The 23,369-nt window shown below is 38.9% G+C and overlaps 1 protein-coding gene across 2 annotated transcripts in view; it reads right to left on the bottom strand.

The window, feature by feature from the left end:
• GABRB3 (gamma-aminobutyric acid type A receptor subunit beta3) overlaps nucleotides 1–15,702 on the bottom strand; it is a 220,474-nt gene extending 204,772 nt beyond the window's left edge. Inside the window, exons 1-3 of one of the 2 annotated variants that reach the window (XM_032843092.1) lie at nucleotides 15,590–15,702; nucleotides 14,663–14,754; nucleotides 14,371–14,438 (exon numbers count right to left, since the gene is read on the bottom strand). In XM_032843092.1, coding sequence (XP_032698983.1) covers nucleotides 14,371–14,438; nucleotides 14,663–14,754; nucleotides 15,590–15,669 — 240 coding nt within the window. In that variant the 5' untranslated portion in view covers nucleotides 15,670–15,702. Of the gene's footprint in view, nucleotides 1–14,370; nucleotides 14,439–14,662; nucleotides 14,755–14,883; nucleotides 15,068–15,589 lie in introns of those variants that run through there. The other variant, XM_032843091.1, reaches the window with a different exon arrangement.
• Between the last annotated feature and the right edge of the window lie 7,667 nt (nucleotides 15,703–23,369).

The following is a 23,369-nucleotide window of genomic DNA, read 5'->3' as shown; positions in this document are numbered from 1 at the left end:
TATAAATGCAAGGTGTTTTGATAAGCTTGAGATTTAAAAAATCTATATGCATAGTCTATTTTTAGAAGAGCTGTTAGGATAAGTGTAAATTAGGTATAGGACTTCATGCTGAAGCATCACAAATAGTGCTTGCCATACATATTCACAAAACAACCCCACACCCCTCTTCTCTACCATCCCATCAGGCTCTACTATCAGTATAATGGAATTCCACCATGCTTTCTTTTACATTTTAGGGTTTTGTGTGTGTGTGTGTGTGTGTGTGTGTGTGTGTGTGTGATTATTGTTGTTTTCACAATTGCCATTCTAGTGTGGACAGTCCCACAAAAATCTCCACAGAAGAGTGATCTAGAAACACTCATATTATCTGGTAATAGAGAAAATAGTTCAGTAATGTATGAGACTGATTTGTGAGACTTTCCCTTGGTTAACTGACAGTTTCTATTAGTATTGTAGCAAGAGCAGGTTCTGATTTTTCTGTTTGCACATTACTGCATAACCAAGTACAGTCTTGGGCAAAGGCTGGCATATCGGGAAATTGGATATCAATTAATAGACACTTGCTTTCCTGTCAACATTTGTTTAACAAATTTCATTGTGTTTTCCTCTGAAAAATGTTGAAGAAAAGAGGATTTTCCTTCATTGTTTCAGAAACTGAGAGATATGATAAAAGGAGAAACATTACTAAGCCAAACGGGCTCTTGAGGTATCCAAATTTTGAATTCAAAATACCGAAAAGATAAATGGTGAGAGAAACTGGCAGGTAAAACCCTTACTTCTTATCTGGTAAGGGGAGATAAATGTCATTCAGGAACATTTATCCCTCTTTTGGCTTTTTCTCCTTAATCTCAGTAAACCAGCCATGCTCATGATCCGCAGAGTTGGCTCTACTCTCCGAGTGCTAATTTGGTTACGTTTAGAACAAAGTGTCTTCCCCCTTTAATATCTGAATTTTGCCAGAATCTTCATACCTCTCTTGTCTGTGGGGACAGGGAGAGGGAAAAGGAAGGAGAGAAGGACTGCTGAGAAAAAACCTTTGAGGAATATATACATGTGGGGCCATCGCTGTAGACAAATTAAAATTTCAAAGTGTAAATCAGGAAATCATTTTAGACTATGCTACAATTCCCCTTAACCAGATACTACAAATTAGCAGGATTTCACCTACAGTGGAAAAATATGAGCTGAGCACTCTGAAAATTATTGGGGTTTTTTGCCATTTTTGTTTGTTTGTTTGTTTACTTGTTTGTTTTTGGTTACTGATTGGTTAGATCTAAGTTTGGGTCACACTATGCATTTTAATCTATATCATCCTAAATAGGTAGTTTCTTAATAATGTAACAATTGGTACACCCACATTTTTACTTTTATGGAATAAAATTAGACAATTTTACATATTTTATTTTGCAATCTATAGTAGAGGTAAGTGAAATTTTTATCCCTATATCTGCACAGGTTCACTTGCTTGGGTGTTATATATAAGAAATTCAATTTTAAATAAGACTAGGAATCAAGAAAAAGGCAGAAAATGGTAAAACTTTCTTTTTTTGTAGAGCCAAAATAGGGAAATTCTACCTTTGAGGTCTAAGTTTAAAATTTTCTCCACTGAATGCTGCCTTAGCATTCCAAATTGGCTGAATGAAGCAGTCCTGATGACACTGACCAGGTCTGTGCCCTCTTCCCTTTGGACTGCATTATGAATTCAAACAATATTAAAATTATATTATGTTAATAAAAGACCATAGAAGATTAAAAAATTATGCATGAATTAAATTTATGTAGAGTTTTTAAAAAACCTGAATATAGACAATTTGGAATCCAATAGCAACTAAGACATTTCTATACTGTTCTTCCTAGGTAGTAATGTAAAGATTATACTTTGAATGTTAAAAAAAAAAGTAATTTTAACAGACCACTATAGTTTTTACTCGTAAATTATAATTCTACATTCAAACTGAGAAAGCAAATACCACTGTTTGAGATCTGAAAATTGATGAGCATGGATGCAGAGTTTAAAATCCCAGCTCTTCATGTGCAAAATGTCTGAATTTCATAGCACATGAAATAAGTAGCCCCCCCGCCCCCCCCCAAAAAAAACCATTCTGGGTTTCACACTTGCCATGCTTAGAATACAAGGTTGCAAACTGCCAGATGACAACCTCTCAGATAACCAATTAAACCACATGCAGTATCAAATGAACAAGTAGTGGTTTGTGTAAGGCAAATAGAAGGTCCCCTAATGGTTCTAACTGTTCACAGACTCTAAGACACACAGAAACCAGAACTGGAAGGCAATTTAGAGAATCTTATTAACACACTCTTTAAAAAGATCAAATTGAGGACCATTGCATCTGAATGTCTTGCCAAAGTTCCAACAAACCCTTCCATGGGATCGAAGTGTTCTGACAAGCAACTCTTTTTAAAGCAGAGGGCAACCTTGTAAGTTAGATCCTCCATGGTCTCTAAAGGCAAAACACCCGGAGTATTAAAGAAATCACCTAGGTAACTAAAATTCCAAACGATTTACAATAATAAAGTAAAATCTCAAGTTTTGAGAGTAGCTTTTCAATCATAAACTAAAGATAAAATTTAGATGTAATACAGTGTAATACTAAATAAGGCATAGCATGGGAGAAAAGAAATATGTATATTTCTTTTACATTTATATCTCTTATATTTATATTTATTTATATTTCTCTCATATTTATATTTTATATTTATAAATGTTTTTATAAATATATAAATATAAAATTTCTTATAAATATATAAATATATAAAATATATATTGTTATACATTTTACATACATATATATGTAGAGAGAAATACTATATTTCCAAAATAAGAATCTTTTTTTAAAATTTTTAAAAATTTTTTTTATTTTAAAGATTTTATTTATTTGACAGACAGAGATCACAAGTAGGCAGAGAGGCAGGCAGAGAAGGGGGTGGGGGAGCAGGCTCCCTGCTGAGCAGAGAGCCATCCCAGAGTCCTGGGATCATGACCTGAGCCAAAGGCAGAGGCTTTAACCCACTGAGCCACCCAGGCGCCCCATCTTTTTTTTTTTTTAAACCAGCTTTTTGTGCTTCCAAATGCTAAAAACAAATAAGCAAACAAACAAAACCCCATTTACTATTATAATCAAATAGCATTCTGAATCTCTTATTTTTTGGATCTACTTTGGCTTATTTGCTCATTACCACCAGTCTTTTTTTTTTTTTAAGATTTTATTTATTTATTTGACGGAGGGTAAAAATAGGAAGAGAAGCAGTCAGAGGGAGAGGGAGAAACAGGTTCTCTGCTGAGCAGGGTGCCCTATGCTGGGTGATCCCAGGACTCTGGGATCATGACCTGAGCTGAGGGAAGACACTTAGCCAACTGAACCACCAAGGTGCCCCTTACCACCAGTCTTTTATAATCCCTGAACCTACCACAGATCCCCAGCAGGGCCTCCACAGTGGTAGGGACAATGTTGAGCAATATGTCCTCTTATGACATCACTGTGGTTTATAGAAAAATCCAGAAAACGCATCTGCCTTATAGACTATTGTCACTGACTATTTATAAACATATATAATCTCTCCCATTGAACTATAGAAAATTAGTCATAAGGGAAATTTTAGAAATAGCTTATTCCAAGGGATGCTATATGTATGTTTATCACAAGAACCTTTCATCCAAACAGAATGTTATATTACATATAAATATGAATAACATATAGACCACCATCTAAAAACCACTGGCCAAGCCTGACAGCCTCAGGGAGCCATATTCTGCTTTCAATATTAGTCTGCTGCTTTTGGCCCAAGAGCTTTTAGCATCTCCTCTTCTTTAACACATACATCTCTGCCTCTGTATCATGTACTTGTACTCTTATAATAAAAGAAAACAAGGAAGCTTAAAACACACAGATTTCCCTCAATATGGCAGTCTATAATTATAGAACAAAATCTTTGTGCTTTTTATCAATCAGTTATAACAGATGCCTAATCTTTCCTTCTAGAAAAATAACCCATCCCCATATGTACTGGTAGATTCTTGATCAAAATTATACCTTCCATGCTGTGGACATCTTCACCAAAAGAGGTTTTATTTTATTTTTTTAAACTATTCTTTTTTTTAAGATTTCATTTACTTATTTGACAGAGAGAGACAGTGAGAGAGGGATCACAAGGGGAAGTGGGAGGGAGAGAAGCAGGCTTCCCTCTGAGTGGGGAGAGTGATGAGGGGCTTGATCCAAGGACCCTGGGCCCAAGACTTGAGCCAAAGGCAGATGCTTAACAATTGAGCTACACAGGTGCCCCCAAAAGAGGTTTTATTAATGTAGCAATCTTCTCAGTTATCATTCACAGGAGATGGCTGTTATGAATCAATGAATTAGCCCCATATTTTCTAAACAATGTTCTACAAAAACTTCATGAAGAAGTGTTAATTGGGTCCCTCACCCACAAAGAAAAAGTGCCCAGGGAAACATAATTTTTAAAATATTGAATTCTTCACCCCTCCCAAGAAGATTTACAAAATCATTAGCATATTATGGGTCTGAAATTCCTGCAGCGAAGAAACCTATTTTACATCTTTAACATAATTTCCAATATGATTTGAGCAGAAATATTTTGATTATGGGGCCCACATTTGCATTCTATAGAACAGTGTTTTCTTAAGAAATCATTATTTTAGCCCATACCACATGAAATGACATTCTCACAGAAAATTTTAGTGCCCAGGGCCAAAACAAAGATTCAGAAATATGAACTCATTCAACAGCACAATTAAATATGCCCTCATTCCAATGAATTATCTGTAGAATGTATAACAGCATAAAAAAGGAATATAGCACAGTCAATCCTGGTCCTCATATACTCAAACAGTTATTCCCAATCTTTTTTCTAGTATGTGTGCTGTTCTAGAAAGGCAAAGCACAGAATTCACCAATGATGAGAAATCATACTTGGAGAACACTTAGCTATGTCCACCCCTACAATAACTCTAATACTACACAAATATTCTTAGTCTATCTATAAGTTTTGGAGTCACTGGTCTAGATGATATGAATGGCATTGTTTTCCATAATTGTGTGTGTGTGTGTGTGTGTATGTGCGCATGTGTGTGTGTGTGACAAGTTCACAGGAATCCTTGCATATAAAGCTATTGTTCATTTTATATGCAAAACAAACACCCCAAATGGGAATTTCTATAATAAAATTTATCAAAGGTACAGTTTTATTACAAGGGTCACAAATTCATTTAACAAATTTTTACTAAGCATATTCTACAGGACAGACCCCATACTCTATAACCATTCTAGTCTACTTCCCACCTGATATTTGAACTTATCTCTTGGATAGATATTTAGCCTTAGCAGGACTAGAAAAATCAGTAATATTACAACAAATTACCCAAATTGTTGTTTCTTTTAAAACAAATTTTGGTTTGCATAGATGCACACACGCACACATAAACAGAGCACGTAGCAATGGGTGACCCAGAAAACTTGTTTCTTCTACTCATTAGTGTTATCAATTGGTAAGTCTTATTCAAAAAGCTCAGTTTATTTATTTATTTTTTTATATATTTTTTAAGATTTTATTTATTTATTTGGCAGACAGAGATCACAGGTAGTCAGAGAGGCAGGCAGAGAGAGGAAGGGAAGCAGGCTCCCTGCTGAGCAGAGAGCCCGATGCGGGGCTCGATCCCAGGACCCTGGGATCATGACCTGAGCTGAAGGCAGAGGCTTTAACCCACTGAGCCACCCAGGCACCCCTAAAAAGCTCAGTTTAAAAAGAACAATGATGTGATGCTGATCTAAGTAACATGTTTTATACATATGTATCAAACACAATCAGTAGTATACAGCTTTAAATCAGTAGTTTCTGTTGTCCTTTAAAGTCAATTCAAAATAAAACAAATGTATTTCATGTCCTGAATCATAGCATGTGGATTTAGCAAATATTTAACATAAAAGGAATTATTGCATTATAGAACTGGGATAAAATACAATGATGCTGTAATCAGTAGAATCTATATCCTCTTTCAGATTGATTGACTGGAGAAGCACAAATTAGGGCATTTAAAGAGCTGTGACATTCTCACATCTTAATTTTATTCCCATTCATTTGAAATGTCAGTTCCATGCATGTTAAAGTTTTTTGTTCACTGTATTAATGCCTCTGTGTGATGCTTAAGTGTGATGGAAAATGAAAAGAGGGACACATGAGTTAATGCTTACAAATGACTTCTATTACTTGATGCGGTCTCCTGATAAGAAGGAATAAAGGAATTCTACATCCCCAGCCAGAGAGATCAGAGGCTTGACTCTCTGTTGAACTGGTGGTACTGAGCAGATTGCCAAGAGATGAGACCTATCTTAGTCTTAGTGTTTCAAATTTTGCAGCTAAAGAATCTTCGTAATGCCTGGCATAAATGGTCCAAAAGTAAACTGTGCAGGAAAGCAAGCAAACAAATGAAATCCACCACAGTCTCACTATCTCACTATACTACTGAGTGGCCACTGGGAAGGGAAGGCAAAGCCTGATGGATGATGAATCTGTATACAATAATCAAAACTCATATCATATAGGAAAACTCAACCCATATATACTCGACAAATAGACACAAAACTGAGTGTAAGAAGGCAGCAATGATTGGTGTTAGAATATCCGCACCAAACCTTACACAGACATTGCTACAATACTCTCCATTCTGCTTTGAAATTGGCATAAAAGCTCTCCAGTGAAAGGGCTAGCAGCTACAAAGTATCAGCTGAAGGTATTATATTGTGTACAATCATACAAAATCTGGCTGAATTAAGTCCCCTATGGTAAAATCTCAGTACATCACGTTGAGCCAGAAGCTTCTTCTTGGTCATGAGCCCAAATTCTGGGTTATAAAAATATTTCATTGGAAAGCTACATAATCTATTTATTTAGGCACTTATGTATTCATTCATTCATTCATTCTTCATTCATACACTTTCTTTCAACAACTTGTCTAATAGGTGCCTATCGAGTGCAAGGACTGTCAATAGATATCATTCTGTCTCATGGAGCTTATAATCTAATGGGAAAAGGAATGGAGGAGAAAGATTTTTAAGTAAATAAATACACCCTAATCATATGTAACAGTGCAATAAGTGTTATAAGCAAAGAATAAACTTTCATGGAAAAGTAGAATGGGAGAATCTAATTTAGACAACAGTGAATGTCGCAGAAGAAGATAAAATCCTGTGTGCTCCTAACAGAGCACTTTCTGTTGCCCTGTAGTCTGAGTGAGAAACACCAAAGGAGCAGGGCCAAGTTAGTGTTATTCCCAAGTCCTACAGCTATTTTCTCTTCTGAGAAATGGAGATGAGATTAATACCTGTGTTGCCATCAGGTTAGAAGACCAAATGACAAAATACTCGAAGTAGTTCATAAATTGCAAAACGGCATAAAACTGTAAGTTATCATTTCCCTAAGTTGCACCTCAACATGTAATACAAAATAATTTAAAGGATTCTGAATGATTCGTAAGCTTCTTATGCAATGACAGTATACATGATACAATACAGAACCCATATGAGAAAGAAAGATCCTGTACCAACAGAAGAGTCACAACAGAAGTTTCAAAGGTTGAATCCATATTGCTATACTTGCAAAAACTGGAAATTCGTTTATATGTAAATAAGTATATTTGCACCATAATTTCAAACCAAGTATTTCTATGTGCAACACACCGGACAATCCTAAGCCAGGCACAGGCAAGAGGTGGTTCACAAGAGGACAATGTGTGTAAGATCCATCTTTTAAGAAATGTAGCAACATAAGCTTTACAACCTCCCTGAGGGAAAAGGCATAAAGTATTCTCTTTGCACACTCTATACCATTCCTTCCAATATTTAACACAAACTCCCCTTCGTAAAAAGCATATTATATAAGGTATTACTTTCATCCATCTCTGAAGTTCATTATATGCTTTCTTATCAGTGCCTCAGCATTGATGTATGATCATCACTTATGCATGAAACATACTGCCAGTGAAAAGTAATGTCCTCAATAAACAGCCTTACCTCCAAAATGCAGCAACCTGGAACCAAATGCCAACACACTCTGTGGACCTTACCCCTGGAGTGCCTTCCATGTAAGCAGTTTTCCAACCCCAACTGGGTCAGAGAAACACTTTTTTTTTTCTTTCTGCTGAATCATCCCCCAGTTTACTTTGTAATAAGAGCATTAAGCACATTTTCAACCTTAAAAATGCTAATAACAATTAATATGCAAACTCTAAATATGGCCCAAGCCTCTAGGAAAAAAATCAGTAAAGGATCGCTGTCTACCAAGCGTCTGTGTAGTTGTGATTGTCTACCACGATTTTCTCTGTAGAAGAAGTGTGATATCACTTTGGAATCCATTCTGTAGGCATGTTATGGGCATCTGGGAAGGTTGCAACTGATTTACTGAATGTTAAGTGATTTGCCTAAGGCTAGATGTTCCCATTGACTTGGAAATAGAATGGAAAACTCCAACCCCATTTGGCTCTTTTCAGCCCATTACCTGGACTCCTGGGATTTAGCTCTTATTCCACCTGAGGTTCTAGCATGTGCTGGACACTGTACTCTGGTTCAGCATTTTCTATTGACAAAGAAACCTCTAGACTCTGAAAGGTGGGGAGGGAGGATTGATTAACATAAATTTGGTCAAAAATGCCAGAAAGCCGAATTCTCCAGACCACAGATCCCAGCTCACTCTAACCAAGATGACCTCCCTTTTCCTACTCTTCCTGAAGAGAGGAAAGACAAAGTGATAGTGCAAATGTCTGTGTGTGTGTGTGTGTGTGCCTGGTTTTGTACATGAGTGAGACTGTATCCATTTTACAGTGATGCAGCTCCAAAGCTGCTTCTTGGGATGTGCAAAACTGTGTTACGTAAAATAGTTATTTTACATCTAGACTTCTTTTTTTTAAAGATTTTATTTATTTATTTATTTGACAGAGAGAGGCATAGAGAGAGAGGGAACACAAGCAGGGGGAGGGAGAGAGGAAGAAGCTGGCTTCCCTCCCAGTAGGGAGCCCATGGGCTGGATCTCAGGACCCTGGGATCATGACCTGAGCCCAAGGCAGACAATTGATGACTGAACCATCTGGGTACCCCACATCTAGACATTTTTAAAAAGTGGATTTTATAATAAGAAAATGCAACAGATGAGAAAGGAATACAATAAAACTACAAAAATGGATGAAAATGTTTCTTATAACAACTAAGGATACACATTATATATTACCTAAAAGGAACTCAGGAACAAAAAAAAGACAATTTATGATTTACATGGATGATATCAGAAAAAAATAATCCTGCAGTTCCATTTATGTTAGAAATAATTTTGATGCACTAATTAAGTAAAAAATAACAAAGCACAAGATAAATCATAAAAATTAAGACTACTAGAGTTTGAACCTAGTTTTCTATCCTCAATACTTTAATTAAGTAAAAATTAAGTATGTATAGTTTCTTCTCTGAATTAATAAATCAAGCAATGGCTTATTCTAGTCAAATTTAGAAAAAAACCCAAGAGTACTTTAAAATATTGTTTTCATTTTTAAATTTATTTTTAAGAGTTATAGAACTACTTCATTCTCTGAGTAAAAATAGTTTTGAAAATAAAATTTTCTAATTGTTTTATATCTTTAATATTTCTTTGTTTCCTACACTTTCAATAATTTCCCCCCATTTATTCATATCCCCATCTAAATATGCAACATATGCTTTTATACACTAGGACCAATACTTAAGCATCAGAATTATAGAAAGTGTATATAAAAATTTTCAGTCAACAGTGTTCTCTCACACATACAATGTCACTTAAAGAAATATGTAAACTAAATCTAAATTATGTTAAAAATTATATGACATTTTAAAACAAAAGCTAAGAGAAACAATGGAAGTTATGTAAGACAAAATGGTTTTCCTTTGACTCTGTCAAGTCAGCTAATTTTTAAAAAGGTGCATGAAAAGAAGAATTGGGAGAATAAGAAAAATGGAGGGGCACCTAGGTGGCTCAGTGGGTTAAGCCTCTGCCTTTGGCTTTCAGATCATGATCTCAGGGTCCTGGGATTGAGCCTTGCATTGGTATCTCTGCACAGTGGGGAGCCTGCTTCCCCCTCTCTCTGCCTGCCTCTCTGCCTACTAGTGATCTCTCTGTCAACTAAATAAATAAATAAATCTTAAAAAAAAATGGAAATGTAGACTATCTCTACTTTCCATGACACAAGTTATAGTTAAATACTGAAATACTCAAATTCATTCTTAGACTGCCTCTACAAAATAGCAAAAAGCATGATGATGTACACATGTATATATACAAATTTATTTATTTCCTTGAGGACAGATGTATTATTTGGAGGTACCATCTGTAGGTACTCTCAATAGACAAAGATTGTGCTTTACGACTGTAAAAAGAAAAGTACCAATATTACTATTATGCAGTGTATGTTATTCTTTACAAACACCCCCAAAAGTTCATGAACATGCACATATCTGTTCCACCTTGAGGTACACATGCTTTAGATATTCTTTTTTTTTTTTAAGATTTTAATTATTTGACAGAGAGAGACACAGTGAGAGAGGGAACACAAGCAGGGGGAGTGGGAGAGGGAGAAGCAGGCTTCCCATCAAGCAGAGAGCCTGATGCGGGGCTCGATCCCAGGACCCTGGGATCATGATCTGAGCTGAGGGCAGACGCTTAACGAATGAGTCACCCAGGTGCCCCTGCTTTACATATTCTTATTTGAAACTCTGGTAAGTTTTTATTTTACTAAATAAATGTTTTCAAAAATATATCTATATATCTAATAAAATAAATATTTACATAATAATTTATTTAATAAGTTATATAATAAAATACATATTATATAATAATTATATAATTTATATATATGTGTGTATATACCCTTAATTTTCTCATAAATTTTGCTTCCACTGTAACATCCTCATGCTTCTATCTAAATTTACATTTTAGCTAAAAGGTTCATTTGAAACTGCATCTCAAATCATGTCAATCACATGCTTAAAACATTTACAGGGCTCTTTATTTCTCCACAATTAGCATCTGGAATTGGCATGGCAGAGAAGAACCTAAGTGAACAGGGGTTTGTACTTTTCCAATTTCACCTTTTTGACTGTCCCCTTCATAACCTCCTATCCTGCTTATCTGTTCATCCAAACTTTTGCCAATTTCTTCCCTAACCCACAACACTCTCCTCCATCTAAGCCACTTACCCAGGAAACCTTCCATGTCAGAAATAATCTTTCTCCCTCCTCCCCAATCTTACCCCTACTTTCCACTCTCTGTTCTGTGTGCTCCTTTCTTTTGTTCCTCTAATGGGACTGACTACATCATACTTTTTGTTAAAACCATTTGTTACAACCTTTAATAGCTATAATATTCTTAAAGCAAGACCATTATTTATCCAGCTTCATTACTTCACACATATTAGTTTTGTGTGACCAGTAAAGTGATTAAAGAAATTCATAAATGGAACTTGTTTTTTCTAAGCAATATGATTGAAGGATGGTTCTAATCTTATGCTTGTACTTCTGTTCTTTCCTTATGAAATATGACCTCCAAAATAATGCTTAACCACTGCTATTCAAAGTTTCTTTAATAATAGGTCAAGGGCCGCCTGGGTAGTGTAGTCGGTTAGGCATGGCCCTCTTGGTTTCAGCTCAGCTTGTGATCTCAGGGTCCTGATCTAACACCACACTGGCTCAGTGCTCAGCAGCAGTCTTCTTGGGATTCTCTCTCCCCTCTCTTTCTACCCCTCTCCCCGTGTGTGTGCAAGTGCATGTTCACTCTCTCAAATAAATAAATTTTTAAAAATAATAGGTCAAATATCATAACTATAATTGTGAGCAAATACGTGAAGAGAAATCATATTTTTCTAGCATAAGATTTTACTCAGTCCACTTGTTGAAGATATTTCAAACATGAAATATGTCTAATTCTTATCAAGTCTCCATTCTTATCAATTCTCAGTTTTTGTTTACAATGAATATATGTTTAGAGAACTACAAAAATTAGCATTATGAGAATGCAAAAAATGCATGCAAGTATACTATGCCTAAGTTATGCATAATTATTGGCTTTAGGATATAAACTAAACTAAAGATTATTTAATATAATGGCTTGTATCTTAAATATGCCTTTCTATTATTGGGTCCAGAGAAAATTGGGACACTTCAATTCATGATGCATGAATTAGGCAACTACTGATGTAGTTTTCAAAGGTACCAAGTATCAGTATGATGACAACTGGATAACTAAACTTAAAAATTAACTCAAAGAGGGGCAACTGGGTGGCTCAAGTGGTAAGCGTCTTCCTTTGGCTCAGGTCATGATCCCAGGGTCCTGGGATCCAGCCCCACATCATACTCCCTGCTCAGCAGGAAGCCTGCTTCTCCCTCTCCCAATCCCCGTGCTTGTGTTCCCTCTCTCACTGTGTCTCCCTCTGTCAAATAAATAAATAAAAATCTTAAAAAAAGAAGTTAACTCAAAGAAAATGTGCAGTAGTGTATAAGAACGCATTCTCCTTATTCATCTGGTTGTTCTAGTATTGTATAAAGTTCTTAAAGAGCCACATCAACATATCTTCTCTTTCATTTGACATCCAATATACAGATTTTTGATACAATAATCCATTAAATAGTCAATTATCTTCCATAAAGATTGTCTCTAGAGAATGCGAAATTCTCAACTGAGAAAATCACAGATTATGTCAACTTAGTTCACTTAAGATCAAAAAGCATAACTTTTGGGAAGGATCATTTTTACAAGATTATAAAGACATATGTAAGGTTAATTTTGAATGTTATGTATTAAGTGCTATTCCTTCTGTGTTTCTTACTAACACTTATGATTATAATGCCTTGTACAAAAATGTCCTGAGTGATATACATTGAAAGAAAAGTACATGATTTTAAAACACATATAATTTTAAAACTTTAGATTAAGAGTGAAAATTTGATGAAATTAATTTTATGTAGTCAGAGATTTCTTCCTACAAAATCCACAGTAGTATGTATTTTAAACATATCTTGCTAAGCAGTCTATTCAAAACAACTGTTTTAATTTTTATAAATGTCCATATTTCTATTTATGATGATGCATCTCAAAATGCTGTCCACAAAATCCTTACTTCACAAAAGTGTGAAGCACTAGTTTTAAATGCAGAGATCCCAAGATTCCTCTTCACGATTGGATCAGAATCTCTTGCGAGGAACCTGGGAGTATGCATTTAAAAACAAGTTTGCGCAGGTGATTCTGACATATACCAGACTTGAGAAACCTACTGGGTCTATCTGAAACCATGCCTCATTATATCCTCAATGTTATGTTGGAAAGAAGTCACCAATGGTTTCTCCCAAAAAATACTGTTTCCAAATGTTCATTCTTACAATTTCTAAAGTGCCACTCAACAGAAAATTAAGTCTGTTTCCAAATCCCAGGATATTTCAGCTCAATTAACAAATGAAAGGGGTCATCCCCGCCCTTATTCCCTGTTGTCCTAAAGTGCCCTGAGCAACAAACAAACAAAACATACACACACACACACACACACACACACACACAAACACATGGTACCCACTTCGCACCTTGGGACACGGACCTCTCTGCTTTCCACAGGTTACGATATTGAACCCTGACAGCATGAACGTATCTAAGTGATACTGGGCTCACTAGCCTTCAACTCTCCTAGCAGAGCTGCCCGCCTGCTGCCCAGTTCCCCCAGTTCTCGAGCCGCCCGGTCTCCGTCAGCACCTCCGACAGCGACTTGGCGGAGCGGGGTTCCGGGATTCACAGCCAAAGAGCTTGCCCTTAGAAAAGCCAGAGACCAAGGAAACTGACCTGAGACATCCTAGAATACACAGACCACTGTCCCTGGTTCTCTCCAGCTGCCAACATCTCTTTCCAAAATACAACAAAGGAAACCGTAAGTACCTCTTATCTAGAATATGAGCCTCCCCCACAACTCGCCTCTCTTCCCCAGCTCCCCAGCGCCTGTTGCTAAGGAGGCGAGACTGCACTTGGGAAGCCTCAGGACCAGGTGACAGACCCCTGGAGGAGCTGGGAGCATGAGGGCTGCGGTGAAAGCCCAGCGCTAGGCCAGCCCAGGACCCCTTCCTTCCGCAGGAAGGGTGCGCCCTCCTCATGGCACCAACGCCAACGACGCCCCCCGCGCACACCGTGCGGGTGGAGGAAGCCGCACGAGCTGGGGGCTGGCTCCCGGAGAGCCGCTCCCTCTGCGGGCGGCCCCGTCAAAGAAGGCCTCTGGCCAAGTACTGAGGGCCCAGATAGTGGGGCAGGGGCTCAGGGACAGCCCTGGGGAGGAAGGGCACTCACCATGTTGACTTCGGAAACCATGTCTATGCTGGCGATGTCGATGTTCATCCCCACGCAAACCGGGGGACCTGCAGAAAGAGCACGACACACTGATCAGCCAAGCTCGGGCATGGGGTGAGGGTGGCTCTGAGGATGGGGGTGCCTACCCGAGGAGTGGGAGCAAGCGAAATGCCCTCCACCCCCTCTACTTCGCCGCAGCTCGGCTTAAGCGCCCTCCGCCTCCCTCCTCCACCCAGGCCGCCAGCGCTGTGGGTCGCGCGGTTCCCGCAGCGGCCGCGCACACCCCACTTACCCCCGAAGTCGGGTCTTAGGCGAATGTCGTAGCCTTTCAACAGCTTGTCCACCGTCTCCTTCACAAAGGACATGTTCCCGGGATCGTTCACGCTGGGGGAGGGGGCAAGGGGCACAGATAGCAGGGTCAGACGGCGGCTCACCCGCCAGCTCCCGGCGCGCACACCCGCGCGCCCTGCTCGCCGCCCGGCCCGCTTCCCGTCAACCCACCCGCGACCCTACCTCTGCGCGCAGCACACCACCGCCACCAGCACTGGGGCCGAGAAAATGCCGAAAAGCCTTCCTCCTGCAAAGCCCCACATCCCTCCGCCGCGCCCCGGCACGGGGGAGGGGGCGCCCCGCCGCCGTCGCGACCCGCAGCCGGGGCTGCTTCTGCTGCTGCCGCCGCCGCCGCCGCCGCGCTGGCCCCGAGCGGAGGAGGGCGGAGGGGGAGGGGGAAGAGAAGAGGGGGAGGAGCGGGCCTGAGGAGAGGAGGAGCAGCGGACTGGGGAGCGGAGGGAGGGGGAGGAAGCGAGGCAAGCCGGAGGCGGAGCAGGCTGAGCCTCTTGCCCTGGCCTCCCCCGCACCCTCCGCGGCCGGTGGCCCCGGCCCTTGGCGCTCCCTCCCGACACCGCGGCAGCGGAGCGGGACTTGGAGCCGCGCGGGGGACAGCAAGCTGGAGCCGCGGCTGCGCGGCGCGGAGCAGGGCCGGGGTCGGCGGTGAAACCAGCTCCGCCACGGTCCCAGCTCCGCCGCGCTCCCTGCGACCGGGAGAAGGAGGGAACCCACGGCGACACCGGCAGAGGCGGTGAGGGAAACGCTCTCCGCTTTCCCCCGCCCCTTTCCTGGGTCCGACCTCCTCTACGACCCCCGCCCGCCTGTGCCCACCGGACTGAGTGCTACAGCGTCTAGAAAGAGACTGCGGGTCGGGGGGAAAACCCCACCTCACCTGCGGGGCTCAGAGCCTCGAGTCCCCAGGGTCCAGGAGAGCCAGATGGGCAGCAGGAGAGCTGGGAGCCTGGAGCACATGGCGTTGCTCCTCCGACCTAATCTGGGTGGGATCCGCTCTCCCCCACAGCCACTGAGCATTCAAACAGCGACGCGGGGATCCCCGCCCCTGCCCCCACCCACGGGCTTTCCCGCCTGACCCATCATCCAGCCCCTTGCATGGCGGCTCTATTAATTATTTATGCACTGTAAGACCATTTTCAAAAAATCGGTTCATTAAAGTATTCCTCTCACTCTCACCCTCGAACATTTCATATGAGCGCTGGGCCCTCCCTCCTCACATAAATTCATTTATAATGAATGGTAAAGAGAGGCCTGATTATGCACCTATTATCAGTAAGCTGGAGTCTAAATCAGACGAGGAGACCCTGGCTGTCATTCCAGGTTTGGGAAAGTAACTTGCTTTTTTTGGTGCATTGTGGAGCTGTCCGTGGTTCTTAATACAAAGCAAGGAAACTTGTTTTCTCTATGACAAGCTTCCATCCTTTGGTTCTCATTAGAAGATCCGTGGTACTTTGACTAAGAAACACCATCCTTTGGTTCTCATTAGAAGATCCGTGGTACTTTGACTAAGAAACAGACCAATGTTCACCACAAGCCACCCTGCCCTGTGTGTCACCAGTGTACCGAAGGGGTGTCTGTTCATCCATGCCTACAGGTTGTATATTTTTTTTTAGTGAATAATCTTCAATAAAGTTTCTCTGTTCCTCAGATTTCTAATATTGAGGAACATGGTTACACAATCCTACTTGTGGTCAACCAGCAAATCCTACAAATCAACTTCACTTTTGTGCTTGATAGATTTTCTTGGGCCATTCTAGGACTTAATTAATTAATAGGTAACTGCCTTTCTGTATTTACTTATTTTTTTTCTATAAAGATTAAGGTTTTGGGGGTGCCTGGGTGGCTCAGTTGGTTAAGCATCCATTGAATCCCACATGAGGCTACCCGCTGAGTGCAGGGTCTGCTTGTCCTCATCCTTCTACTCCTCCCACTGCTCTCACTCTCTCAAAAATAAATAAAATCTTAAAAAAAAGATTAAGGTCTTCTTTTCTACTGTTGAGACTTTGTGTAGGTAAATGTCTAAATCTAGACTTATATTCTAAAAGCTAGCATGTTTCTGTGCATTAATTTTAAATATCATTCTTTCAAAAATCAGCAATTTTATTTTTGGAACAGAAAATGTGACCACAGAACCTGAAAGGTTGATATTAAGATAGGTTAAGAGATAAATATAGCTCCCTAATTGTTTTCTGGAAATGTCTGTTCACAACTACTTTATATTCTGTGTTCTGTTAATGTTCAATGGAATTATAAGGAAAATGAGTTCTGTGTTATTATGCTGTTCCCTCCACATTCATGTTTCAGTCTATTTCTCCTATTTGCATATATGTCTTTTAAAGAAATGCCCTGCTGGGGATCACAGCTATAGAAAGTAAACAATGAGAATAAGGTGTTTGAGTAAAGCTGATAACATAGTAAGTATTATTCCTCTTTCTACTAGTTTATATGTTCTAAAACTTGCAAAACCACATGACAATTGTAATTATTATCCAACTGTGTACCGCTTCAGATCTTAGCTTCAGCCAGTCCTGAGATTCTCAGCCTTATTTTTCATACCAGTTCCTACTTTAGCATGCAGTTCCGCAAGAGCTATGATCAGCTTTACATGTGAACAAACTCACATCCCTCACTTCATGTCCACATTTATTATCTCTCACCTCCCACTTTCAAGTTTCTCAGTTGACAATGAGATCTAAGAAGTTACCTGCTCAGTAATTACATATATGCAATCCGAAGTTGCTGGAGAGCTAACGGTTCATGGGGTGGAACTTTGGTGAATGAGAGGTGGGAGCCAGGTAAATAAATAATTTTCCCTTTATTGCTCCGTAAGAGATGCCCTGAGATGCAGCAGTAGCTCCAATGTGTTCTCTCTTCTTCCATGCCTCAGATCTTGTACTGAGTACTTGTACTTCATTCTCATTTTCATTAGTATTGAACACTCTAATAGAACTGCAGCATTTAAATTTTGCCTCAGGATATATTTTCTGGGGAATCCAGACCAAGTCATCAACCAGTTGGCAAATTATTAAAGTATCATCTAAAAGGCACTGTTTTATAATATGAAGGCAAAATCAAGGGAAAACATTGTCATGAGTATATACAGGTATAATTAATGTACATGAGTTATAAGACTCATTGTGGCTGTTGCCCAGCTTGCACTTATATGAGCAACAAAGGCTAAGCATGCAGCCCCTGGACCCACCCTCTTGCATCAGATCCCTCTCACATAGCCATTTTGGAGGGTTGGGTGATCACAGAACTCCAGGCATCTCCAACCTTTAACTCTTCTTGACAGGATTCCTGAAACCAAGAATAGTTCCATATCTTTACTAAATGATGCTAATATACTAGCCAAAGCAGCAGGAAATTATGGATTGACTTTTCACTTTAACTTATTTTCTGCTGAAGGAGAAAAATGATATGGGGTCCCACAAGGGGTAAATTTTCATGTCAAAAGAGAACAGGGGAACCCTATTACATTGCTGGTGGGCATGCAAGTTGGTGCAGCCACTTTGTAAACAGTACGGGGATTCCTCAAAAAATTAAAAATAGAGCTACCTTATGGCCCAGCAATTGCACTGCCGGGTATTTACCCCAAAGATACAGATGTAGTGAAAAGAAGGGCCATCTGTACCCCAATGTTTATAGCAGCAATGTCCACAATAGCCAATCTGTGGAAAGGCCTAAGATGCCCTTCAACAGACAAATGGATAAAGAAGATGTGGTCCATATATACAATGGAATATTACTCAGACATCAGAAGGAATGAATACCCAACTTTTGCATCAACATGGATGGGACTGGAGGAAATTATGCTGAGTGAAATAAGTCAAGCAGAGAAAGTCAATTATCATATGGTTTCACTTACTTGTGGAACAGAAGAAATAACATGGAGGACATTAAGAGAAGGAAGGGAAAAGTGAAGGGGGAAAATTGGAGGGGGACATGAAGCATGAGAGACCATGGACTCTGAGAAACAAACTGAGGATTTTAGAGGAGAGGGGGTGGGAGGATGGGTGAGCCTGGTGGTGGGTATTAGGGGGGCACATATTGCATGGAGCACTGGGTGTTATACGTAAACAATGAATCTTAGAACATTACATCAAAAACTAATGCTGTAAAAAACAAATGAAAAAAAAACAAAAAACTAATGCTGTATTGTATGGTGACAAACATGACACTATAAAAATTTTTTTAAAAAGGAAGAAAGAGAACAGGAATGCTATTTTTTCATAGGGAAGTGGTTTAAACAGGCTGGAATACTATTTTGGAGTCCTTGAGGTAGGAAGAAAGAAAGGAAGATAAATGAAGATTGTCACATGATCGCTTTACCTGGCTGACCCCTATGCCTGTCACCAAAAGGTCTCTTGGTCAATCACAGTTGCCTCTTATTTATGGAGAATCAACCGGTTTTTTAAAACAGCATTGAAGCTTCTGACAATATATTTTAAGACTCTTTAAAAATAATGCAATCAATTGGAGGCATAGCATATGTAGTTGGACGAATCTTGACAAATGTATAAACCAGTATACATTCTCATCATCCTCAAATTCCCTCTCAATCCTTAAACCTACATGTCCTTCACAGGGATTCTAGACAAGCACTGACCTAAGTTCTATCATTACAGATTTTTTTTTCCCTAACATTTCACATAAGTGGAGTTATGCAGTATATGTTATTTTATGCCTGGATTCTTTCTTTTACTACCTAGTTTCTAATATCTATAAATTGCAGATCCCAGCCTGTTTCTCTTAACTCCTGAGTGGTGTTCCATTGTATGGCTCTTTCACAACTTATTTATCCATTAATCTGTTTTTGAACCGTCCTTGTTTGGGCAATGATAAATTAAAAAGTCATATATAGGTCTTTTATGGATATATGGTTTAATTTATCTTAGGTAAATGCCTAGGAGTATAATGGCTGAATTGTACATAATCTAATCTAAGGAACTACAAAAATATTTTCCACAGTAGCTAAGGGTTTTACATTTCAACATCAATGCATGAGAATTGAAGCTGTTCCGTATCCTCTCCATCCGTTCTAGTGAGGGTAGAGTAGCATTGTGATTTTAATTTTCATTTTCCTAGTAACGTGTAAGTATATAAACAAGTATAATTTATTTCATAGTGACCACTCATATCTTCTTTTTTTTATTCTTTTTGAATATATAAGATTTCCTCATTTTTAAATTGTATTCCTACTTTTCTTTTTTATTAAGATGTAACAATTCTTTATATATTCTGAGTATAAGTCCCTTGTCAGATATTTGTAATGTGGATACTTTCTCCCAGTCTGTGGCCTTGCTGTTACACTTCTTTGATAGTACTTTTCAAAGAAAAGAAGAAATCAATTTAGATGAATTTCAGTTAATAACCTTTCTCCTTTAGAGTTCATGCTTTTGGTATTCTACCTAAGAAATCTTTGCCCTAATCAAAAGTTATGATTTTCTCTATGCTTTCTCTAAGAAGTTAAATGTATTATTTAACTTATATTTATATTATGGATGATATGAGTAATAATCAAAGTTCTTGTTTGTTTGTTTGTTTGTTTGTTCCATATGGATATCTAGTTGTTACAGCATAATTTGTTAAAAATCTTATTCCTCCCCCTTTGAGTTCCCCTTATATATATGTTGAAAATCAATTGCTCTTATGTTGATCTTTTATTTAGCTGTTTCATTGACCTATATGTGTATTCTTTAACCAATTTAATACTGCTTTGATTAATGTAGTTGTAAAGTAAATACTGAAATCAGGTATCATAATTCATACAACTTTGCTTTTCTTCCCCAAAATTGTTTTTGACTTGTCAAGGTCTTTGTGTTTTTATAGACTAAGAATGATTTTATTAATTTCAATAGAGAAGCCTCATGGAATTTTAATTTATGTTACATGAAATCTATAGATGAATTTAGGGAAAACTGACATCTTGACAGTACTGAATCTTCCAATCTAGGAAAATTCTGTATATCTCCATTTATTTAGGCACTCTTTAATTTCTCACAAAAATATTTTATAATTTTACATGCAAAGGTCTTCATTTGATTCACTAAATTTACCCCTAAGTATTTCATATTTATATTATTATAAATGTTATTTTTAGTACTTCATTCTCCCATTGTTTTTTGATAATATATAGAAATATAATTTTTATATATTTACATTGCACCCTAAAACTTTGCTCAATGTATTTATTATCTTAATAGAATTTATTTTTTGTAGTTTCCTTAGGTTTATGTAAAAAAATGATGTCATCTGTGATTATAGACAGATTTACTTCTTCTTCTCCTATCTGGATGCTTCTTATTTCTTTTTCTTGCCTTACACCACAGGCAGAGACCTCCGGTACAATGCAAAGTGGTGAGAGAGGACAACCTCGTTTTATTCCAGTATTATGGGAAAATGTTCAGGGTTTGTTGTTGTTGTTTTGTTTGTTTTCACCATTAAGTATGACAATAGCATCTTCTTACTTTTCATCTTTTCTCTCTACATTTTCTCCTCTTTTTCTTCCTTCTTTTTATTTCTTCTCCTCCTCTCCCTCCTCCTCATCCTCATCTTTGTCTTCCTCTTCCTCCCCTTCCTCTCCTCCTCCACTTCTCCTCTTCCTTCTCCTCCTCCTTCTCTTCCCCCTCCTTCTCTCCCTTCTCTTCTTTTTCTTCTCCTCCTCCCACTCCTTCTTCTTCTACTGTACCTTTCTGAAATGTTCAGTATTAAGAGTACAGCAGTACAAAGTACACATCTGGCCTGGAGTAGAGTGCTTTTAGGCTCTGACCTAAGGTGTCAGGGCCCAGACAATGTGAGGAGGGCATGAGGTTTCATAGTAGGAATGGGCAGGAAAGGAGTACTTTTTGGTTAAATGTTAGTTTGGAAGTCACAGCCAAAGCAAGTAAGGAGGGTGTCACTGGAGTGGGACAGCCTACCATGGGTGTCAGGATCCATAGGAGATGAGGAAGGCAATGATGTAGGGAAATGTTTGAAATCAGAGCCAAAATAAGGTAAAGCCACACCTCAATGAAGGTTAAGCTAATGAGTCGGTACCTCAGAGGGTGAGGAGAGTGTCAAGGAGAGTGTCAAGGCATGTCAAGTGTCAAGGTCTGCCCTATTGAGGCTCTAAGCCCAAGCTGAATAAGCAGTGCATCCATGAAAGGTGGGTTAACCTGGAATAAGGAGTTGGAACCCAAGCTGTGTTCGGAAGGCATTCCCAAGATAAGCATGAGTGAGTTGAGAAAATGATGTGGGCATCCATGTGCTGGGGTGTTCTGTCATGGAAACTCAGAGCTCAGAAAAAGTGAGGAGGGCATCCATGCACTGAAATGGTCCAAATGGGGATTCAGAACCTGAACAGGGAAAGGAGAATGTATGCAGGGAATGGGGATAGGGACAGCAGTAGGAGATCAGTTACATAGTGGGGGCATTGATCAAATGAGTAATGGTAGTTAGGCTTCTCTTTGTTAGAGATGGGACTTACAAATACCAAAAAGGGAGAAACAGTCCCTGTAATGTGAGACTGCAACCAAACATTAGTGTGAACTAACAATTTCAAAATATATAAATACAAATATATACACACATATATATGTATGCGTATGTACATATATTTTATTTATATACACATACGTATATATACATATATTTAGTTCTATCCACCAAGAAAGTCTGGGAACAGTGACATTCCAATAGCATTCAGCATCCCCTGCACCCAGGTATTGGCGTCTACATATAATTTTATACTGGGGGGAAAAAAAAATAAACTTGGTTCTTTGAGAAAATGGGTGATTCTTGAGTTGGACAGGGAAAGTATAAGAGGATACAAGAATATCTTGTGACAGTAAGGAAGTGATCAGGGAATAGGGAAGATGTATCGGAGACACAGAATTCAACATGAATGTGTTTATGTTGTCCAGCTGTTGAAAAATTTGAGCATAAAAATAAATGAAGGCAATAATAAACTACAACCTACAGAAGAAAATAGGAAAATTTGAGTTTAAGTGCATTAATTAATTTTTTATCACAAATGGTATATTTACATAGCTTTTAAGTATGTCCCCCAAAATACTAATTATAAAGATGAAACTTAATAGTATAGCTTGCAGATAGAACCTTAATCAAGTGATCAATGTAAATAAATTAAAGAATGAAATAAATCAAAATAATGTGACCCATGATACAATACATAAGAATACTATATCGGGGGTGCTTGAGTGACTCAGTCAGTTGAACATTTGCTTTCAGCTTAGGTCATGATCCCAGGGTTCTGGGATCAGCCTGCATTGGGCTCCCTGCTCAGTGGAAAGCCTGCTTCTCCCTCTCCCTCTGCCTGTGGCTCCTGCTGCTGGTTCTCGTTCTCTCTCTCTCTCTCTGTCAAATAAATAAAGTCTTAAAAAAATGCTGTATTAGTTCTGCAACATTAATCAATTCCAGGGACACAGTCATTTTAGAAATTTTACTTAAGTTTTAAGAATTCCACTTTGTTCTGTGTTTATATATCCCATTATTGCCATTATTGTGTTTACTTCTCCTTTAAATTCTTGAGCTAATTAAGAGTAAACTCTTAAAAATTTTGGACTCTGAAAAACAATCTGAAGGGTTTGAAGAGGTAGGGGGGTGGGAGGTTGGGGGAACCAGGTGGTGGGTATTAGAGAGGGCACGGATGGCAT

The sequence above is a fragment of the Lontra canadensis genome, unplaced genomic scaffold (genome assembly GCF_010015895.1).
Source record: "Lontra canadensis isolate GAN:19392208 unplaced genomic scaffold, GSC_riverotter_1.0 scaffold135, whole genome shotgun sequence".
Lineage (NCBI taxonomy): Eukaryota > Metazoa > Chordata > Mammalia > Carnivora > Mustelidae > Lontra > Lontra canadensis.
This window is presented reverse-complemented; position numbering and strand designations above follow the sequence as displayed.